The sequence below is a fragment of the Sciurus carolinensis genome, unplaced genomic scaffold, assembly GCF_902686445.1.
Source record: "Sciurus carolinensis unplaced genomic scaffold, mSciCar1.2, whole genome shotgun sequence".
NCBI lineage: Eukaryota > Metazoa > Chordata > Mammalia > Rodentia > Sciuridae > Sciurus > Sciurus carolinensis.
In genome coordinates this window covers 849,564-870,621 of record NW_025920144.1, presented here as the reverse complement: position 1 = coordinate 870,621, position 21,058 = coordinate 849,564, and the positions used below count along the sequence as shown (strand labels likewise).

Sequence of the window (21,058 nt, the reverse complement as noted above, 5' to 3'; positions counted from 1 at the left end):
GGGGAGACATTGAGTTTAGTTGCTTGTACCCAAAGTTCCTGGGTCCAGGGGACTTAGGCAGGAGCCAGTGTGCGCTCCCTGGAGCAGGTGTCCTGTTGGGCACATGCTCGGTTGAAAGCCTCTAGCCTGGATTGTTGGGGTCTTAAAGAATGCTAAGGCGAGCTGTGTTATAGAAATCTGTACACACTCCCAAGGCGCAGCGTGCATGTACAGTGGGGAGGACTCTCTCACGGGACCTTAGGATGTCCTTGAAACAGTATCTTCAGCCCTGGCTCCCCCTGACTGGGTCTGAGGAGAGCCGGGCATCTGGGTGTCATCAATGTTCATGTGGTATGGAGGCAGAAGGGTCAAAGGAGACGTTGGGGTTAAATAGGGGCGCCTAAAGCGCACGTAGGAAAGAGGCAATCAGTGGAGAAGAAGCCCTTTCTTCCCAGGAAGGTGCCAGGTGCTGAGGCGCCCAGATCCCCTGCCCTGTGCCAGGCCTCCTGAAGGAATCTCCTGGAGTAATCGTTCTGTAAGTGCCTTTCATCTCCAGTCCCGTGGTTCTACTTTAGCCAGGAAGTGGAGTTGCTGCCACCACAAAAATCACAAAGGCTCAGCCCTTTGGTCCTTTTATTCTAACTTCAGTTGGTCACAGACAGTGGGTCAGGCAGCTGACACATCACGTCCATGACTGTGCCCATGGCCCCGGGTGGGAGCAGGTGTCCATGTCACAGTCGCCACCCTGGTGCTCCCATGACTTTTAGCCTCCACTGGAGTTAAGAGAAGTCAGGAGCAGATGTACTAGGAACCCAGCACTTTCGGGTGGACCGTAGGTCTCCCTGGACCACAGTGAATTACATACACTGTGCTCCAAAATGCCAGCGCTTCAGAACCACATCAGCTTTAAATAAACTATGCTGGTCTGAAACATGTAAGCATTGGTGAGGAAAAGGAGTATCTTCAATGCAAAAAAAGGACATATCATTTCAGAGTTTTAGCGAGCTGGGTCCTCTTAAGACAAACAGCTTTGCTAGAACAAAGCGAAGATATAAGTTGTAGAAATGATAGCCTTATCCTTATCTGATTCTTTTATATTAAACCTCTCTTTAAGTTGGACTAAAAGAATATTTTCCCACGAGTTAATAACCATCCAAATCCATCATTAGCAAGGAAGGTGTTTATTTTCTGTTATCTCTTCACACCTCACTTTGGGAACTAGTAATCCACTCACTCCTTCATTCGAAGTCATGCAGATGTGGGGGGATCACGTGGTGAGTGCTTGCTGGTCGTTCAGAGACCCAAAGCCAGACAGGCAGCTGTGCAATTCCAGTGCTCCAAGAGAGCACCCCCATTGCCACCAAGCACCCCCATTGCCACCAGGCAGCCCAGAAGGCCTCTTCCTGAGCACCAGGCTGCAGGGCTGGACAGATGCATGGGGGGTGGGACTGATAAAGTGCCTCTGGCAGTCGTCCAAGGTAGGAGGGCAGGTGTTCATGGTCACCTGGGCACACTGCAGTTGGGAGCAGTGTCAGGATCAGGGCCAGGGGCCAGATTCAGTCTTCTCATCCAGAACACCTGCCTCTGCACTGTGCCTCCTCAGCCTGCTGCTGGCCATCGAGGTGACCTGTGGACGGGGCACCCACTGTCACTTCTTTTGTTTCTCCAGCCCAGTGAACTTGAACTGATCCTGAACATGAACTGAAGGGATCCGCGGAGAGGAGGGTGTGAGGCAGCAGGACATATTCCAGGGGCTCACTCCTGGGACAGCCCCGAGTGGGGCCTTGTTACTTAGGAGCCCGGAGACTGAACAGACAGTTGTGGATTCTAAAGGATTTGCTTTACAAGTGCATGTTTTGTCTTCTCCCTCTACCTGTTTGGGACTGGCTGTCACCAGGTCACTGTGTGACCCAGGTTTGTTCGGATCCCATGGTCGCTAAAACCCATGCAGCAAGTCCATGCTGGGCATGTCCCCCCGGGCTTTTTCTCAGTCCATCTTTTCAGTCCCAATATGAAAAATTTCAATTTACATAATTTTACATAAATTTTCCATTTTACATACATTTTCTATTTACAAAATCTCCTTGATGTAATTCAGAAATGAAAATAAAACAACAAAAGCACATTCCTTAGTGTTCTGCTGATAGGACAATGAATTAAGGAAGTGGCATCGGCACTGCATGTGTGGCCAATAAAGAAGGTTGAGCTGCCATAGCCTGGTGGCAGAATTTTCTAAGACCATCATTTAAAATAAGAGTGCTAAACCGGTTGTGGTGGTGCACATCTCTAATCCCAGCAACTTGGAAGACTGAGGCAGGAGGATCGTGAGTCCAAAGCCAGCCTCAGCAGATTAGTAAGGCACTTAGCAGCTCAGTGAGACCCTATCTCTAAATAAAACAACTGGGGATGTGGCTCAGTGGTCAAGCACCCCTGGGTTCAACTCCTGATACCAAAATTTAAAAAAAACAAACAAAACATTAAATAAGAGTGATGGATTAAGGTGTTAGGAAGTTATCTTAAAATTTGTCCATTGTTTCTCTTTCTGTAGGAACTACACTTTGAGATTCATGCTGATTCCCATGTACGATGCTTCTCAAGCCCTTAAAACAAACCCTGAGAAGACAGAAGAGGCTCTGCAAAAGGTATTGCAGGCTCGGTAGCTTAGTTACAGTAAATGCGTTTGAGCTTTGTTACTGGTGATTCTGAACACACCAGCAGTTCTGCTCCTTTACAAGGTTCTGAAACTTCCTGTGTGTGTATTCTTATGATCGTGCCAGGCATAATGCCTGACTGGGTCACATTAAATAAGGCTAAAACTTATCATGAAGTTTTAGTGGCATAAAATAACATGCTGGCCATCTCAGTGTGCCAGAGCCTATGCACGATACCTTCCGGATCACCCTTTGGAAATGCAGAGAGCAGGATGCTAGTTCACAGGTCCCCCTCCTGCTCATCCTCAGCAGAGAGGACCTTGCCTCCTGCTTCATCAGGAAATTTGGAAAATCATTGAGCTCTCATTCTGCTATGTGTACGGTATGTAAATTTCTGTCCTTCACAGTCAACAACCATGTCTTGACCCACACCATTCCCGCCTCCATTCTGGGGATGACGGCAGCCTCTGCCCCGAAGCCTCACCACCTGCAAAGTCTCCAGTGGCCTTCGCTTCTGCCCTGACTGGGAACGGGCCTCAGACTCATTCCCTAGTTTTCTGTATTTCCTTCCTTGCCTTCTCTGGCTCCTTAGCTTTCCATTTTAGGTGTGCTCAAATGTTTCCCTCCAAGAAGGCTGTTCCATGTTTTCCACGGAGATGCTGGGGGGTATCTTTGAACTCTTTTGTCTTGCGTTCTTCTCATTCGACTCCCCAACTCCACTTCCTTCCCTGGTTTCCCTCAGCCTGTCAGCCTTCAGTCATGGCTGACCAGTTTGCAGCCTGAGCTTCTGCGTTCACTCCCCACCCGATTCCTTCTTCTAGTCCACCATCTTGCACCGGGATCATTGCCACATTTTCCTCCTCTTATCTTGTTTTAAAGAAAAATTAGCCATCATATTTCATGGTAAGTCTGAGCAAACTAGAACCTTTACCCCTTCCCCCGATGGCTGCCAGGGTCGTAGCGCCTGTTCTCCACAACATGCAGTAGACTCTGCCCAGGATCTGCTTCTCTCCACATGCACTTCATCTCCCACCAACTTTCACTCTCCATTTTGTTCCACCTCAGCAAACTCCCTGGAGATGCAGATTCCAGACCTCAGAAACTGCAGCAGGATCTCGCAGTTCTTGTTTGCTTTCCCGTGACGGCAGTCTGTCCCGGTTGTGCCGTAAGTTCATCTTTTCACGCTGCTGTGCTCGCCTGTCGACTGAATCGAGCGTCAGGCCATCCTGGACTCTCAGAGCACCTCAGTTCCCCTGGGTGGGCAGTTGGCCTGTCTGTGCTGTCAGCTCTGTGATATTGCCCCACGTCAATGCCTCCACTTTCTTTTTCATTTTTTCCTGCTGATAGACTGTGAACTCTTTGAAGGCAGAGTCTATGTATTTTTAGTTTTTTTAATCCTCTGCAGCTTGGCACGCATGCTTGGATATTTGGTAGGCTTTTGTTGAATAAAGAGGCATAAGATTGGAGACAGGGAAAGGGGTCCAGGGGAGGAAAGCGCTGGTAAGGCCAAAGAAATCATCTAAGACTTGGATTCGAAAGATTTGACTTCAAAACAAACTCTTCCTGGCTTTTTAACCTTCAATAGGTTACTTGAATTTTTTTTTCTGAATTTCAATATTTTTCATCTACATAAATAAGAAAAATAAAACTATGCAATAATTATATTTATCAGACACTTAAAAATAGGTTTACATATGGGTGCTTGGCACCGTCTTAAATGCGTCTCAAAAATTAACACACAAAATCTTTAAAATGGCAAATGAGGTGAGTTCCATTATATGCCCATTTTGCAGATAAGGGAACTGAAGTTAAGGAAAATTATTAATTAGAACAAGCAAGGTGACCATGTGCATCAGGCAAAGCAACGTATATGAAAAGCAGCATACAAATGTCAGGTGTCTCACTTTGCATCTGGGTGTCAGCCAGCTCAGAACAAAGCCTGCACTCTAGAGAATCCAGGTTTCTGGCTTTGGATTTCTGTCAGTGAGAGTGGCCACTCCCACACCCACAACCGAAAAAATTCTGAGAAAAACAGAAATCAACAACTTTTCTTAAACTACTACCCTGAAACCTGGAAAGTACCAGGAATCACTGAATAGTAGCTGAGGTCCTCTGATCAGGAGCAGGAGCCAGGAGAGTCAGTAACTTGTGAAAATACCTACATTGTAGGGAGGGATTGCTGAAGGCCAGCTCTAGACATGCCTAAGAATCTAACTTCTAGGTCCTAGTCTCAGGGACTCCCCAGCCAGGCATGAACCTTCTTTCCAGAAGCCCCACCCAGTTGTCATAGCAAATATTGTAGGAAATCCCCTGATGTTTCCCTGTAATATCAGTTTTGGAGGAGGCTGAGACAAGAGGATCACAAGTTCAAAGCCAGCCTGGCAACTTAGACTGGAGATATAGCTCAGTGGTAAAGTGCCCCTGTGTTCAATCCCCAGTACTGAACAATAAACAATTGTGAAAGTTGCCCAGGAACTCAGGGTGACCAAGAACATCCCTAAACTTAATCATAAGCTTGTAGAATGCCTCTCCTCCCTGACCCCTCCCCACCACATCCAGTGTAACTGTAGATTACAGCTAAGCAAGCAGCAGGACAGCCTCAAAAAGAGTGCTTCTAGGGAAACACCAAAACCACAGGGGAGAAGAAGGAAGGATTCTAGAAGGTGAAGCCTCTGGCACACACAGCAACGGGAAACATGAACACAACCAGCTCTTCTGCAGAGAGAGAGAAACTTCTCAGAAAAAAATCAAAAGGAAATTCTAGAAAAGGTTTTTTAAAAGTAGCAGAAAATGAAGCGTGCCACTAATGAACTTGACAGTATGCTGGACACAGGTGAGGAAAGATTCATCAAAAAAAACCTCCCAAAGGGAAAGGCAAAGAGAAAAGAGAATGGGAAAAAAACTTAAAAAACCCAGAACTGTGGAACAGTAGTAGGAGATATAACATCTATATAGTAGGAACTCATGGAGAAGAAAGAGAAAGAAATAGAAGAAACATCATAGTAATAATGGCTGAGAATTTTCCAAAATTAGTGATCGGCACTAAACTGTCAAATAAGAAAGCTAAGGGAGCATCCAGGATAAATTAACATAGGCCTATCACATTCAGTCCACAGAAGAGCAGAGGTAAAGAGAGAGTCAAAAGAAGCCAGAGGGAAGAAGCACCCAATGCGTTGAGAAATGAGGAAAAGAATTGCAGCACAGAAACCACATAAACATGAAAAGAAGGAAATATTTATAAAGTGGTGAAAAAAAACAGCCACCTAAAATTCTGTGTCCAGTGAAACTGTCCTTCAAAAGTGAAGAGGAAATACAGACATTCTAGTACAACCACACCGAGGATGTATTGCTTGTAGATATGCCTTACAGGAAGTATTAAAAGATGTTCTGCAGAGCGAAGGAGAAAGGATGTAAGTCAGCAACTCAGATCTAGGAAAAGGAAGAGCACCACAGAGGAATCAATGAAGGAAAATAAAGTCCTGTTTTCTTATTTTACAGTGACCTTGGATTGGTTATAAATGTATATTTCAAACAATAAACAAACTTTTATAAAGGAGGATAGGTTGAATATCCCTCATTGAAATGCTTGGAACTAGAAATTTTCAAAATTTGAACTTTAAAAAAAATTTGGGCCAGGCGCAGTGGTGCATGCCTCTAATGCCAGTGGCTCAGGAGGCTGAGGCAGGAGGATCTTGAGTTCAAAGTCAGCCTCAGCAAAAGTGAGGCACTAAGCAACTCAGTGAGACCCTGTCTCTAAATCAAATACAAAATAGGGCTGGGGATGTGGCTCAGTGGTTGAGCGCCCCTGAGTTCAATCCCCACCCAAAATTGGGATATCTGCATACACATAATGAAACATTTTGAGGATGGGACCCAAATGCAAATGCGAAATTCTCTTGTTTCATATATACCTCAAGCATCCAGCCTGAGGGCAGTTCCATGTGAAACACCTGACCCAGCTGCATTTCGACTACAGCCTTAGCGTCAGATGTAAAACTTTCCACCAGTGACGACATTTCAGTTTGGATTTTGGAACCTTTTGGGTTTTTGATGTTTGGACTAGGTATGCTATACCTGGATAGTTGGTATGATAAGAGAGAAGAGAAATGCAGGTCTATGAAATGCTTAGTTGGAACAAAAGGCAGCAAAGAAGGGAAAACAGAAGCCGGAACAAGTGGCATGAGCGCAGTGTGGTAAACGTGGTCTAGACTCATCCATTCTATGAAGAGCGGCTGCTGTTCAGCCAACCGATGCGAACAGAGAACATGGAGACTGGGGGCAAGGACCAGGCCAAGGGGCTGACTGTAAAATTTGTGTTTTTTGATGAAAATGGATGATTTTATAGTTCATGATGGTTTTTCTTATAAAACCTAACTCTCCTTTTCCATGTTCAAGTTTTCATTTTAATAGTGGGATCTTTGTCCTCTGGAAGAAATGTGCTTGTTGAATGTTACTCCATTCAAACAACAACAACAAAAAGTGTGACCCACCACTCACTCTTGGTAGTTTTCTTTAAATGCAGGATTCCTTTACTTCACATATGTGCCCTGCTCCTTGTGGCGATGTCGTTTGCAGCAGTGAGCCTGGAGATGTCTGACGCTTTCCAGATGATCTCCCAACTCACCGTTGCTCCCAAGGGTCCGGAGGACATGACGATGACTCCTTTGTCCCCTTCCTTCCCAGTGTACCTTAGCCAGGTCCTCCTCTCTTTCCTCCCTCTTCCGTGGTACTTGGGATGGAGCCCCAGGCCTGGAGTATGCCAGGCAAGGCAAGTGCTACCCTGGTAGAGCCCAGGTCCTTATTTCCTAACCCAGGAGCTGGAACGGTGCATGGAAGGAAAGTTCAGTCTTCTCTGCCAAGATGCAAATAGCTTCAGCAGTGATGGGCACATGACTGCTATTAAAAAGTGATGTTTGGAAGTGGTTGCTCATCTTCCCTTCAGCTTGTTTTGAGAGACAAGCATGGAATACTGCTTTTCTTCACATTGGTTCCTGGCTTAGTCTATGAAGCATGGAGGGTGGACCTGGAAAGGTCTGGAGCTCAGGGCCAGCCCTGACTGCCCACCTGTGTGAGAGAAGCCTCCTGGACAACCCAAGGGCCCTCAGACCCAGGCCAGTGAGGCTGGCCAAATGTGAGGCCATACCCGAAAGGACAGGAATGAAGCAAAGGACCCGAAGCTGGGTGCCGTGTGTGCCCTTCCTATTCAGAATCTTTGAGCAAACCGTTTACAGTGGTGGTGTCACCTTGGGAGGCAGTAAGAGAAAGTCAGTGTCATATAATGTCAGGGCATTGATGTGTCATTTTAATGAGGTTTCATTTCAGGGGTCTCTTCATTTTTATAATCTCCTTTATATTTAGTAGAGAGGTACATTTGACTCCTCATTATTGTTTCCGTGAATGATAGTAATTACACTCTGTATTTTAATTGTTCCTAATTGCTATTAAGTAGTAGTCATTTGGCATATGGAAAATTGAAGTGAAAATTTAATATTACTGAGGGCTTCACAGTTATTGGAAGTTCTTTACCAGGGACCTGCCGTGGCAAATTAAAAGCCAAGTATTAAGTGTTAGTATTAAAAGAAACAAAACAAGTTAAAAAAAAATGTAGTTAGCACAGTTGGCCCACATCCAGTCCTCTTTAAAAATCCCCTTCTTGGGCATCCATCACTGTGAGAAGTTAACCTGTGTTCCAGTTCAGTGTGTGTCCAGGGCACTTGGCCCTTCATAGACATGCTTTCTGAATCTTGTACATTTTGGTTTTGCACAGGAGACTGTGCATAAGCAAAATTGCCAAGCAACTTCAGGATTTTTCTTTCTGTGGAAATTCATTCTCTTATTTGTTCTACTATTTTAAGAAAATATGAAAACCTGATGCATTGATGGAAGGAGTATGTGTCTGTTGATTGTACCAGCCTTCATCCTTTAATTTTTGTAGCTAGTCTTTCCCCCCCCTTAAAATAAAACATTTTCAACAACTGGAATCAGTCTGAGGTTTGGAGTCCCACTGGCACTGTGTGGGGGGCATTCACCTTACTTCTGAGCCATGTGGAAGGAATGACGCCTCTTGCTGACAAGTGACAGGAAGTGGCTAGATGGGGTCTCAGGCAACTGGATGCCAGCTTCTCTTTTGTCAGCTATTAGTCACACAGAAATCACTCCAAATACCCGAAAGTTGATTTTTCTAATGAAACACACCAATCCTGAATGTCAGTGACCAGCAGCTCCCACATCTCATCCGTTTTGTGGGGTCTAGGTGCTGGGAGAAGGTGCGCAACAGGGCTTTGATTGTCAGTTCAGGAACAGTGTATCTTGAGAGACGCATCTGTTTAGTTTCCAGATAGAAAACTACCTGCTCCGGAACCATGAGACCAGAAAGTACCTTCAAGAGCAGGCCTACCGCCTCCAGCAGGGCATCGTCACCAGCACCACCCAGCAGGTAAGGGCACCCTGGCTTCGTCCCGCTTCTGCTGGGCTTTCCAGGAGCAGAACTTTCTCATGTGACTCATTCCCAGAGGGGCTAAGAACTGGTTTCTGAGAGTGACAGCAACATAAGAGGATTGTGAGGAGGGGCAGAGGGGTGGAAGTAGCCCCTGCTGATGCCCAGGGTGATGGTGGATCTTGAGCCTGCATGACTGCCAGCAAGGTGTGCTTTAGGTGTATGTACAGATGCCAGGAACTCCTGATTGATAGCAGAGTCCAGGAGACATCGGATTTTCAGCTCGGAGACCTTCTGTCTGCACTCCCTTCTCCTCTGCATTGCTGTGAGTGGATGCAGATCGCCTTGTGCATCTTAAGAGTTTGTGGAATACTACTTAACACTTGAATGCAGGAGAGACCAAGGAGCCAATCTCTTTTGCTTCACTCCTTTCTATCAACATTAGAGAGGGAACAGAGAATTATAACACTAATTCTAAAAGTAAGAAATATTTTCCTCAAAAAATTAACAAAACTAGGGTCTTGTGATATTTGAGGAAAACAAAGAGAATGTCAAAGAACAAGATTAATGGAAGGATTGAGATCAGATAATTCAGAGATAGTAGAGGACTTCAAATAAAATTGTAATTAGTGAAGTTCTTGGGACTTGAGCAAATGCTGTCTGTGTAGTAAGAGTAGGCTACTGTGAAAGGAGGGATCAGAAAATTAGAAATAATCCTGAGCAATTTAAATATAACTAATACAGAATTAATAAGCTCATGGGATGCAAAGTAGACTGTTCTGCTGGAAGAAAAAGGTGGGGAAAATCTTTATGACATGTTGTAAAAAAACAGATAAAAAATAAAAAGGAAAAGTTAGGAGGACAGAATCAGGAAGACCAAGAAGTCCTAAAAGGGACTTAAGAATGACAGATGTCTGAGGGCAGAACAGAACAGCACCATTTGAAATGGATCTTGGAGTTGAGATGGCTCACTCATATTGATCATAGTGAATGGATATGCAGATCCACATCTAGCTGCTGCCAGATGCTAGTGGGCAGTGAACTTCCAGAACCTCTGAGGAGACAGGAAGAAATCTTAGGAGTTCCACAGAGATTGGACAGGTTATCTGATTTTTCTTTCTTGCAGTGCTGGGACTGAATCCAGTGTCCCCTGCATGGTAGACAAGCACTCTACTACAGAGCTTCATCCTGAGTCCCAGGTTTCCTTAAAAGAATAGCAGAACCAATTTTTAGCATCCATCCCAATTATTAGAAGTAAGCAAGGTACTGTCATCTAATTTCAGCAGGATATTTATTTTGGACCAAGAATTGTGTATCTAGCCATTGTATCACATAGATGTGAAGATACAGCAAAAATATTTTCAGTCATGGACTCAGTATTTTTGTCCCCACATACCCCATACAAAAAAAGTTACTTGAGCATAAGAAAGAAAAACAAGTGCTGAGGTATAAATAAGAAACAGAAATAGAATCATAGAAGTTAATGCATCTGAAGGTTTTAGAAGGCTCCTACTTCAAGACAGTCAACTTGTAGGTTTAAGAGAAGTAGGATCTAGGCCCTTCTCTGGTGCGGGGGCATGATTACAATTCTGGAATTGAGTTTTTGAGGAATTAGGCTTTTATATTAACTTGGACAATGAGGGCAAACTTTATTGTTACATTACAGAACGTCCCTGTTGAAATCCTGATTCTGTAAAAGTAGTGAAACTCAGGTTAGTCTTGAAGAGGCCAGTTGAGTGCCAGCAGAAGGAGGCTGGATTTTTAAGTTTTTGTTTCCTGGTATTGCCTGTTATTTTCTAAAATTCATAAGTCAAAAACATATAAGGATCAGTATACTCTTAAATCTCATAATGGAAGCCACTAGAAGAATCAAAGGAAGTGTTTGTCTCTGCCGATGGAGTGGAGCTAACGGGGGTAGGCTTTTGTCATTTTAGGCTATTTTGGATAGTTTGTCTTGTGTTCGCCCTTGGCAGGTGTCATTTACATTTTTTTTCTTGAGAGAATGAGAGGTGTCGCTAGTGAAGCGTGGGCGGTCCCTGTTAGGTGCAGTGACACTGGTGGCTGCGTGGTGTGCAGACCGTGAGGAGGTCCACCTCGGCTTTGGCAGGGGTCCCCTCAGGCAGCTGTAGGCAGTGTGAGCATCGGTGTTCTTCCCCTGTATGTCTCAGAGTTATTTGACTATTTTTTTATAAACACGTATTTTTCAACTGAGAAAAAGCAAAAGAGTATGTGTTGAGAAAAAATAATCACGCATATTAGTGAAGTAGCAGAACTTCTGAGAAAACATTATTTTGACTTTATCAGTACCTTAAAAAAATTTATTTTTTTTCCCTGCAAGGGACTAATATTAGCTTAGTACTTTTTGGTTTACTGTTATTTCCTGGTTTTAGGGTTTAATGGAAGTGCTAATCTGTTACCTGGGACTTGCTTGGCATTCCTCTGTGAGTCACTGAAATGCAGGCTTCTTTCTCAGTCAGTGTCTCTCCAGCCTTCCTCTGCATCCAGAGGGTATTTTGCTCATCCTAAAATTCCCTGCTGCCATTTTTAGTGCTTATTCTTAAAGGGAAGTTCATCCTCTCAATCAAAAGGAAATCGTGCACAGGCAAAGCCACAGATGCGCAGTCCTGCACAGGTGGCATCCTTCCGAGTTCCTCCACCCTTAGGTAGCGGGTGTGCTGCCCCGCTTTCGCTTAGGGGATTTCTGAGGATTTTGTGACTTGCAATTTTCAGACTTGAATCATCCAGTGACTTAGAGGGAAAGACATGCCTTGAGGTTCTCAGAACTTTGAATATGGAAAGCACAGTCCCTCTGTGAGGAGTGCCCAGCAGCCTGCAGCCAGTCCCGTCCTCAGGGCTAGGAGGTCAGAGCTGGCCTGCTGGACTGCTGAGGCAGCTCCCTGCTCCTGTATCTAATTTTGTCTGTTGGCTTTGATAGGAAAGCTCTGTAAGGTTCTGGGTCCCCCTCAGCTCATATCCCTCCTTTCCACCTTGTAAATGCTCTTGATTGGGAGTCAAGCATTTTCTGCATAGAGCCATGCAAAGTAAATATTCCAGGATTCCAGCTAAGGGTTTCCGGCAGCTCTCAAGCCACGTGACGCTGGAAGCAGCCACCAAGGATGTGAAGGTGAGCTTGGCTGTGCCCTTGAGTCCCAATTACAGACACTGATCCCTCGCTGTCCCTTCTGAGCTCTGCCCTTGGTCTTCTCACCCTACATAAAAGAGGAGAAGGAAGCCATTGCCCCACGCGCTTCTTCACCTGAAACTTGTGCTGCTGAGATCCGGGCTCCTGCTGCCACATGCTCTGTAACTGCTGAAGCTGGGCCCGCTCGCTGCCTGTTCCCCGAAGTGCTTTCTCAGTTCCCACCGTGTCTTCAATCCGGGGCCCTATCCTCCTGCGTCTTTGATGAAGGAAGACAGTGTCGCTTAGTTGGGAACTTGGACTTTCAGATCAGATGGCCCAGCTTTCAGTCCGGGCTCCGCAATTACCCACCTGTGAACTTCTGTTGGTCGCATACTAACCTCTGCAAGCCTTTGTTTCTGCCTCTGCAGAGCGGGGACACTGACAGCACCTGCTTCAGAGGTGCACGGAGCGGCGGCTCCTTCTTGGGGGTCTGCTGCTCTTGTCTCTGTTACCTGGAGTACTGTGGTATGGGTCACCGCGTCTTCTTCAAACTTCACTTTCCCACGTGAGACAGTGGGCCACTCTGAATGGCTGTCTTCCGTTCTCATGCTTCTCTTTTTTCTCTCCAGTTCTTTCTCCTCTCGACTCGCGAAGGAGCGCCTTCTCTGAGCTGCATGATGGGGGCTGTCCTGTCTGCCTGTCCAGGTCTGGCCGTGGATGGTCCTGCTTTGACCCCTCGTGGGCGTCCAACTTTCCACTAACCTTTTCAGCATCTCCACCGCATAGCCCTCGGAGACCAGGGCTCATGAGACAGCACAATTGAATTCCTGAGCTGGCCATTTCTCTGTGACACCACGCCGAGTCTCTTAGCCTCTTGTTCCTTCCCTCACCTGGCGGCTTCTGTGGTTCGCCCACTTCTCTCTGACTGCCCTCTTCCCTCTGACTGCCCACTTCCCTCTGGTCCGCCCACTCCCCTAAGACCCGCCAACTTCCTAAGACCCACACACTTCCCTCAGACCGCCCACTTCCCTCTGACCCATCACTTCCCTCTGACCGTCCACTCCCTCTGATCCGCCCACTTCCCTCTGACCCGTCACTTCCCTCTGACCTTCCCACTTCCCTCTGACCCGCCCACTTCCCTCTGACCCGCCCACTTCCCTCTGACCCGCCCACTTCCCTCTGACCTTCCCACTTCCCTCTGACCCAGCCACTTCTCTCTGACCCAGCCACTTCCCTCTGACCACCCACTTCCCTCTGAGTCGTCTTTAGCAGCCGTTCTTTTCTTTCTATTCCTACTGCTGGCACTCTTGCTCAGAGGTTTTGTTTTGCTGATATTGTTCTGGTTTTATTAACTTCCTCCTACATCTTTTCTTTGGGGGTTACTGGGTGTTGAACTCAGGGGCACTCGACCACTGAGCCACATCCCCAGCCCCATTTTGCATTTTGTTTAGAGGCAGAGTCTGTCTGAGTTGCTTAGCGCCTCACTGTTGCCGAAGCTGGCTTTGAACTCACGATCCTCCTGGCTCCGCCTCCCCAGCCACTGGGATTACAGGCGTGCACCTCCCTGCTCAGCCTTCTACCTCTTTTAATACAAGAACCACAGGAATTGCTTTTTCCATCTTCTCATCTCCTTCCACCTTCCCCTGCCCACAACACCCCAGGTGTGAGGCGGGGATTCCCAGATCTCCTAGTTGGGCAGGGACGTGCTGCTCTTCCTCGTACTCTGTAGCCCGATGCCTGTGCTGTGCTAGGACCCTGACACGTGCCCTAATGAGACACTGCAGCCTGAGGGTGCTTCTGTCCCCTGGGCCGCAGTGCCTGGATGTGTCCCTGCTGCTGTTCATCCTTCTGCCTGCATTTCCCCTGGCACAGGGCTTACACCTGCAGTGCCCCCTACTTGGAGGCGGAGGCGTCTTCAGGACTTTGAGGCCAGCCCGGGCGAAACAGTGAGACCTTATCTCACTACCCTCCCCGCCAAATCCTTCTCTTCTCCTGCTCCACAGAAACAACAGCCAGCAAGCCGCCTTTGAGCTCAGCTCAGTCTTTGTTGCCGTTCTTACTGGTTGTTATCAAGGGCAGAATGCATTTCGACATAGCATACGTGGAGTGTAACGCTCGTGCCCTGGATTGCATTGGTCGTGTACTCATATTTTCCCCTCAGCCTTGTAGAGCTTCCTCTGGCACGTTTATCATTGAAGAACCCCAAGTCTGCCACATGGCAGGCACTGTTGTGGGACAGGGGGTCTGAGTAGAGCAGCGGGTGACACCTCTGTGCCCTGTGGCCCCTTGGCTGTGTGGCCCTTTTGTCCTCTGTTGCTGTTCCTGTGAGGCCGTCTGCCACAGGCTTGTGGGTGCTTGTGTGTGGTTCCTCCCTCCAGCGTTCCCTCTGCAGTGCCGGTTGCCACAGCGTCTCTCTTGAACTGAACCCGTAACAGACATGGAGGAAGGGGAGTTCTCACAAGCAGGCTCTTTGTCAGAACCCAGAGCGAGCTGAGTGGTGACCGTAGCACTTACTGCAGGCGGTTCTAAGTCCTAGCCCTCGGCTCAGCTGCTCGGTTACCTGAGGGCCTGGTGGTCCAGCAAGCATGACCTGGGCAGGTCGTGCCACCTGGTTGTGAGGAGGCTGTGCCCCCGGTCCCACCTGCAGAAGGATTTTTTTCAGTGAGGAAGGTGGTGGTCCAGTCCCATGTCCAGTCCTGACCTCCTGCATTGCCTGTACCTACATCTTATTGATGGGCCACACTTCGTGGGCCCTAGACAGAAGAGAGAATCAGGGAAGAGTGTCCTGACTGGTCAGAGATCACCAGACTGTTACCAACGGACCTGCAAAAGGCACTGGGTGCGTTTGGCCTGAAGAAAAGGTCAGGGAAGGAGAGAGCTGTGCCCAGATCTGTGAGGACCGTCCCAGGAAGATGGCGCTCTGTTCATGACTTCTCCAGGGAAGATGAGGGACCTGTAGGAAGGACATAGGAGGACGGTCCAGGCCCAGGTACAGAAAAGCTCTCTCCAGATGACGGAGTGCATGTTTTCTAGGAAGAAGTGAGCTTCTCAGACTACTGTGGTCTACAGCTTTTTTGTGTTGATTTAGAAAAACTGAATCCTAGGGATTTCTGGTGATGTAAGTAGGTTAAGGTGAAAGCCCTACACACTCCTCTACTGCAGGGTCTCCTGATGGGATGAATCCAGAGATGGCAGGCCTGAAGCTTGTGGTTTCCTCCATTTCTCACGTTCGCATACCCTAGGGACATGATCTGTAAACTGAGAGTCAAGCTCCTTGTTTCTGTTTTCAAACTTTTGACTTGCCCTGTGCAGTCGTTCTGTGTCATCCAAACAGTTTATGGTGGGCTCTAGCATCTGAACAGGATCCACGTGGTTATATTAACCCTGAGGAGCATGCCCAGAGGAGTGTTCCAGATGTGAAATTTAGTCTCATTTGAATTGAAAAACTAAAATTTTATGTTCCTTTAGGACATGACTTTGAAATGTTCAACTCTTCAATTCCATTCTTGCGAGGTTGATTTGAATGCTCTTTCCTTGGTGAATGCTTGATTGTGTCCACTTCAGGGGTCTCTTTGTCCTTTTGTGATTACTAAAATTGATAATGTCACTGTGCCACATCCACTTGCCTTTCAAATGAGACTTTGTGACCCCAGAGGTGTATCAGTTCCTTTCTCACTGTGTGATTTGTCTCTTGAAATCAGAGTTTATTTTTAGTTATTTTTAGTTAGGTATGAAAGCATAGATCAACATGCAGTTTGAGGAGTTAGGATTTCTATCAATTAAAAGGACATTTTCAAGTGTTTGGTTAGCTCTCTGCAGTGCATTGTGTCAACCTGGAAGTTAGATGTGACTTCTGCCCACAGGCATCCTTGTTTTAGCTGGAGAGAGTGTTAGATGAGGGGCATCTTCAGGTAACCTCTGTGTGCTTGTAGCTAAGGGACCTGTTAGCAAGCCCCTGACTCTGTCAACAAAGCAGGAGCTTAGAGTGCTGTTATTTAGCAGGTCTTATAGGACATGAGGAAGGAAGTTGGGTAGGCACCATGAGCCTGATTTTATAAAACAGGAAGATGATGGATGGCAGCCCTGCTGCAGGTAGACCTGAGCTCTGAATGCAGAACTTACCACTTCTGAGCAGGCTGGGAAGCTTCTGTTACGGTGGAGTTGGTGGGAGAAGGAGGGCAGACTTCGGGGCCCAGAGTTATGATATCGAATAATTAAAAAGAAATAGAAAGATGTGAACTTAACCAAAAAAGAGTTATTAGATTGTCTCCTGCCAAGTGAATTTTCAGATGGGAAAGGACTCTTGACATGTAAAATCTCTGAAGAGTTAAATTTTTTTTAAGGACATGAAATGGGTAACCTATAACTTTGATAAAGAGATACTGGGAAAAAAAATTAAGCCACACATTGTTCTTTAGACTTCTTTGGTTTCTGCCTGAGTCCATTTCCTGATGCTATAACAGAATACCTGAGACTGGGTGACTTATGAAGAATAGAGGTTTATTTTGTCTTGAGGTTCTGAAGACTGGAGAGTCCAAGAGCACTGTGCCAGGATGAGAGTCTCATGCTGCTTCCAGTCATAGTGGAGAGTGGGTGGGCTTCGGGCCCAGGCTGAGGAGAGAAAGCAGCAGGGCAGCCTGCTTCACAGCAGCCCCCTCTGCATGGCCAGCCTGGGAGGCAGGTGAGGGTGCCCACTCAAGAAGGTCATTCCTGTGCTCAGGAGGGCTCTGCCCCCGACCTAAATGCCCTGGCCACCTGCACACCATGGCTGGGAGCACTGACCCTCCACACAAACCTTCACCAGGCCTGATCATGTTCACACGCAGCACGTTCCCTGCGCTTCCCTGCGTGCACAGTCTTCACCACCGTGGTGCCTTCCATCTGCCGCAATGGTCGGCCACTCCCTGTGGGTCTTATATTTAAACTCATGGAGCAACTGAAAGTGATTCAAGTGCGGTTGACCCAAGAGGGAGACCTTCTTAGAACAGAAACTAGGTGTATTAACTTCGTTCTTACCTGTGTTCACATAGTCAACCTCAACTCACTTTTATGTTTTGGTGGCTCTAATTTTATATAGAAAAGTACTCGAAGTAATTGAATTAATTGAAAAACCATGAATTCCCAGAAAGTGTTCTGGTTTCTGTAATGTGGAGCCCAGCGGGCCGGGGGCGTCAGTTCGTGTGCCCCTCAGAAGCGTCCACACTGTAGAGCCCACTCCTCAGTACCTGCCACCATGCGAGCACTTAGGGATAGTCGAGGAGGAGCGTTACTGTCCAGCAAAGTGTCACCGAGGGCCTACAGGATTTTCAAATGCCCTCATCATCCTAAGTGTGGCATTTTGTAAGGCATGAAAGGGACCTAGTGCCTGGTGTTAATGCTGTGAATGTTCCTTGCGTGAATAGTTAAGCTCAACGATCAGCTGGCAGCTGAGTTCTCCAAGATGTCAGGAGAAGGTTTCAGCCCATGCGTTCCTTTTTCTGATTTCTCATCCTCCTTCATTCTCTTTCCTTCTGTCTGAACACCCACCGGGCTGACTTGGATTCTGTTCTGGTTTGGAGCAGATGATTGACAGAATCTGTGTGAAAGTACAAGACCACCTCAACTCCCTTCGGAACTGTGGGGAAGATGCTGTCCAGAAGGATCTGAAGTCGGCAGAACCACTCATGCGTGATGCTAAGAACTCTAAGACGGTGAGTTGCACTTCAGGCTCTGTAAGAGTCTGGGGCATTGAAAAGAGTTTTTCAAACAAACTTTAGAAGCTAATTCCAACTTTCTCAACCTCTCCACCAATTCCAAGTTATTACCAAGCACAAAGTGAACTGAATTAGTCCATCTCCTTTATGTACTTTCACTGATTACCTGTAAGCAAAATGTAGAAGCAAAGCAGAGGACCAGGTGGTGCCTGCTTATAATCCCAGAGATAAGGGAGGCTGAGGCAGGAGGAGTCAAGTTCAAGGCCAACCTGGGCAACCTGGACCCTGTCTTGAAATAAAACATTTTAAACTGGGATGAAGTAGAAGTTTGTATCATTTATTTGTTTGGGTTTTTTTTTTGGTCCTAGGGATTGAACCCAGGGAATCTCTAACACAGAACTATATCCCAACCCTTTTCATTTTTTATTTGTAAACAGGGGCTCACTAAATTGCAGAGGCTGGCCTCAAAATTACAATCCTCCTACCTGAGCCTTCTGAATCACTGGGAATACAGGATTATAGATGTGTGCCAAGGGGTTGGGGAGATAGTTCAGTTGGTAAGGTGCTTGCCTTGCATGCACAAGGCCTTGGGTTCAATCCCCAGCACCACGAAAAAAAAAAGGCCACTGTTCATCTAGATGTGTGCCACCATGCCCCACATAAATTTATATCTTTCAGGGAATAAAAAATAAAAACCTAACCATTGATGTCAATGGCCCCTCACAGCTTTGTTCTGTTGGTAACCTTGTTTCCACCTGAGAAAAAATGTTATCCTATTCCTTTGTCCTTTGTTCTGAGAAACAAGATATTCACATTATTTTAGGATTTTGAATGATAATATTTGAATTTTGTCCACAAAAATTATGTGATGTTTTGGTGAGCTCTTCACCGTTTTTGTTTTTCAAGTTAGTTTGGGGGTTTGTTGTTGACCTCACTTTCAGTAGCAAGGCTGCATAATGCATGATTTTTGTCTGCCAAGCTTTCTTTTTTTTAAGAACCCATCCCCCTCTCACTTTGCAGGAATCCTCAGTGGATGTGTTTCACCTCAGGCTGGTCCCACCTTGCCAAGAGTAGGCATGTGCCCCTGGTCAGCCTGGTGAAAAACCTTCCCAAAAAATACTGTCAGAACCATTCAATTTCCAGTCATACTGGACTGGAGCTACTTAAGGTCATCCTTTCCACCAGGTTGGATGAGTCTGAGAATGATGCCATTGTGGATGAAAACAGAGCCAAAGATGGCAAAAAAAAAAAAAAAGAAAGAGATAGGGCTTGGGTGAACCCCTGGATCCAGCCTCAGACCTCTCAGTTATAACCATTAAACCTCTTTTCCCGCTAGTTTGAAATGGTCTAATCACTTGCAGCAGGAATTCTTCCTGATTTCACTCTTGATGTTAGTGATAGATGGGACCAGCAGTCAATGTCCCAATGGAGTTTATTGTCCCCATTCCACTGGTTGCAAAGCCGCCTTCAGATACATAGAGATAAACTGCCTGGCTTAGTCTCACCATTGCCATTTCTCAGCTGTATAATGTTGGGCCGTTACTCAGCTTCCCTGGGCTTCCCATTGTCTAATGTGTAAAATGAGCTAATTATACGGTTCCATACTCATGGGTCTGGCATGATGTTAGTTACCATGTTACAGTCTTAGAATACTGCCCAGCATGAAGTAAGATCGGTGTGAGTGCCTACTATTCCCATTACTTATCATTATTTTATTATTTTATCTCCAAAACAAAACCCTTCAAGTAGGTATTATTTTTATTCTCATTCCCACTTTGTAGACAAGAAGACTGAAAAGTATGGTCTGACAAACCCAGTGAGTAAATGATATTGCTGAGATAACTTCAAGACTTCTGTTGATAAGGATCTGTCGACTATCTTCCTCAAACCATAATGTGTGGACTCTTACAATTCTGTCTTTTATTATTTAGCTGTTCTATTGCTATACCAAATTTTTCTTCCATGTGATTCTTTTGTTTTTTTTAAAGACTGCATTTTGATTCATTGTACACAAATGGGGTACATCTTTTCATTTCTATGGTTGTACATGGTTGTACATGATGTAGATTCATACCATTCATATAATCTTACATGTACATAGGGTAATAATGTCTTTCTCATTCCACCATTTTTCATAGCCCTCTCCCTCTCATTTCCCTCTGCTATACCAATTTTAATGTGTATGTCCTCTTTCTTGGTTTGAATAGGTTCCCCCAAAATTCATGTGTTGGAAACTTAATCCCCAAATTCTTATGGTATCTGGATGTGAATCTTTTGAAGGTAATTAGAATTAAAGTCATCAAAGTGGGGACCCCATGATGGCACTAGTGACTTTATAAGAAGCGAGACCTGATGTAGCATGCCTGCCCTGTCTTGCTATGTGATATCCTCTGCCACAAGAAGGCCCTCACCAAATGTCAGTCAATGCTTTTGGGCTTTCCAGTCTTAGAACCATGAGCCAAATAACTGTCTATTCTATATAAACATCTGGGCATCAGGTATTTTGCTATAGTCACAGAAAATGAACTAAGACAGTCCATTAAACTAAATTGTTACCTAAACTGTAATCTTGAAATTAGGAATGCTGATTAATATCTTTAAAATCCCTCAGCAAGTAGCATGGTAGCTACAGGTAGTAAACAAGTACCCACTGGTAATATATAAGGGGGTATAAAGACATTTATATTAATATTTTAATAGAATAGTTTATAAAACTGTATATATATGGTATCCCATTATTATTAAAAATATTTTTCTACATATATTTTCCTATATGGAGACAAAAAAAATACCCAAAAGAATTTACATAAAAACATTAACAAATTTATTTCTGGGTAGTATGCTATGAATATCTTATTTTTTGTCTATCTGGGATTTTAATCAAGAGGCTTCCAATGACTCAAAATCTGGTAGATGTGGGGTGCAGGGTTACTCTCAACTCCATGCTCCCCATCGCTACCTGAGGGCTAAGTCCAAGTCATCACCTCCCTAAGGACTGAGGAATTTGTTACGATTTGGATCTGGAATGAATCGCAAAAGATTCATGGGTTGTAATCATGGTCCCCAAGACAGCAAGGTCAGGGCTTTTAGACAATGATTGGAACATAAGGTCTCTGATCTCATCAGTGGATTAATCCATTTGTAGCTGAATTGATTACACAGAGGTTGGACCTAGTTG

General features: G+C 45.7%; 1 protein-coding gene across 1 annotated transcript in view; it reads left to right on the top strand.

Annotated features, from left to right (window-relative positions):
- LOC124974346 (F-actin-uncapping protein LRRC16A-like) overlaps positions 1-19,231 on the top strand; it is a 76,730-nt gene extending 57,499 nt beyond the window's left edge. The window contains exons 5-8 of the mRNA XM_047537680.1: positions 2,528-2,621; positions 8,968-9,066; positions 17,749-17,877; positions 19,217-19,231. Coding sequence (XP_047393636.1) covers positions 2,528-2,621; positions 8,968-9,066; positions 17,749-17,877; positions 19,217-19,231 — 337 coding nt within the window. The remainder of the gene's footprint in view (positions 1-2,527; positions 2,622-8,967; positions 9,067-17,748; positions 17,878-19,216) is intronic.
- The last annotated feature ends 1,827 nt before the right edge of the window (positions 19,232-21,058 follow it).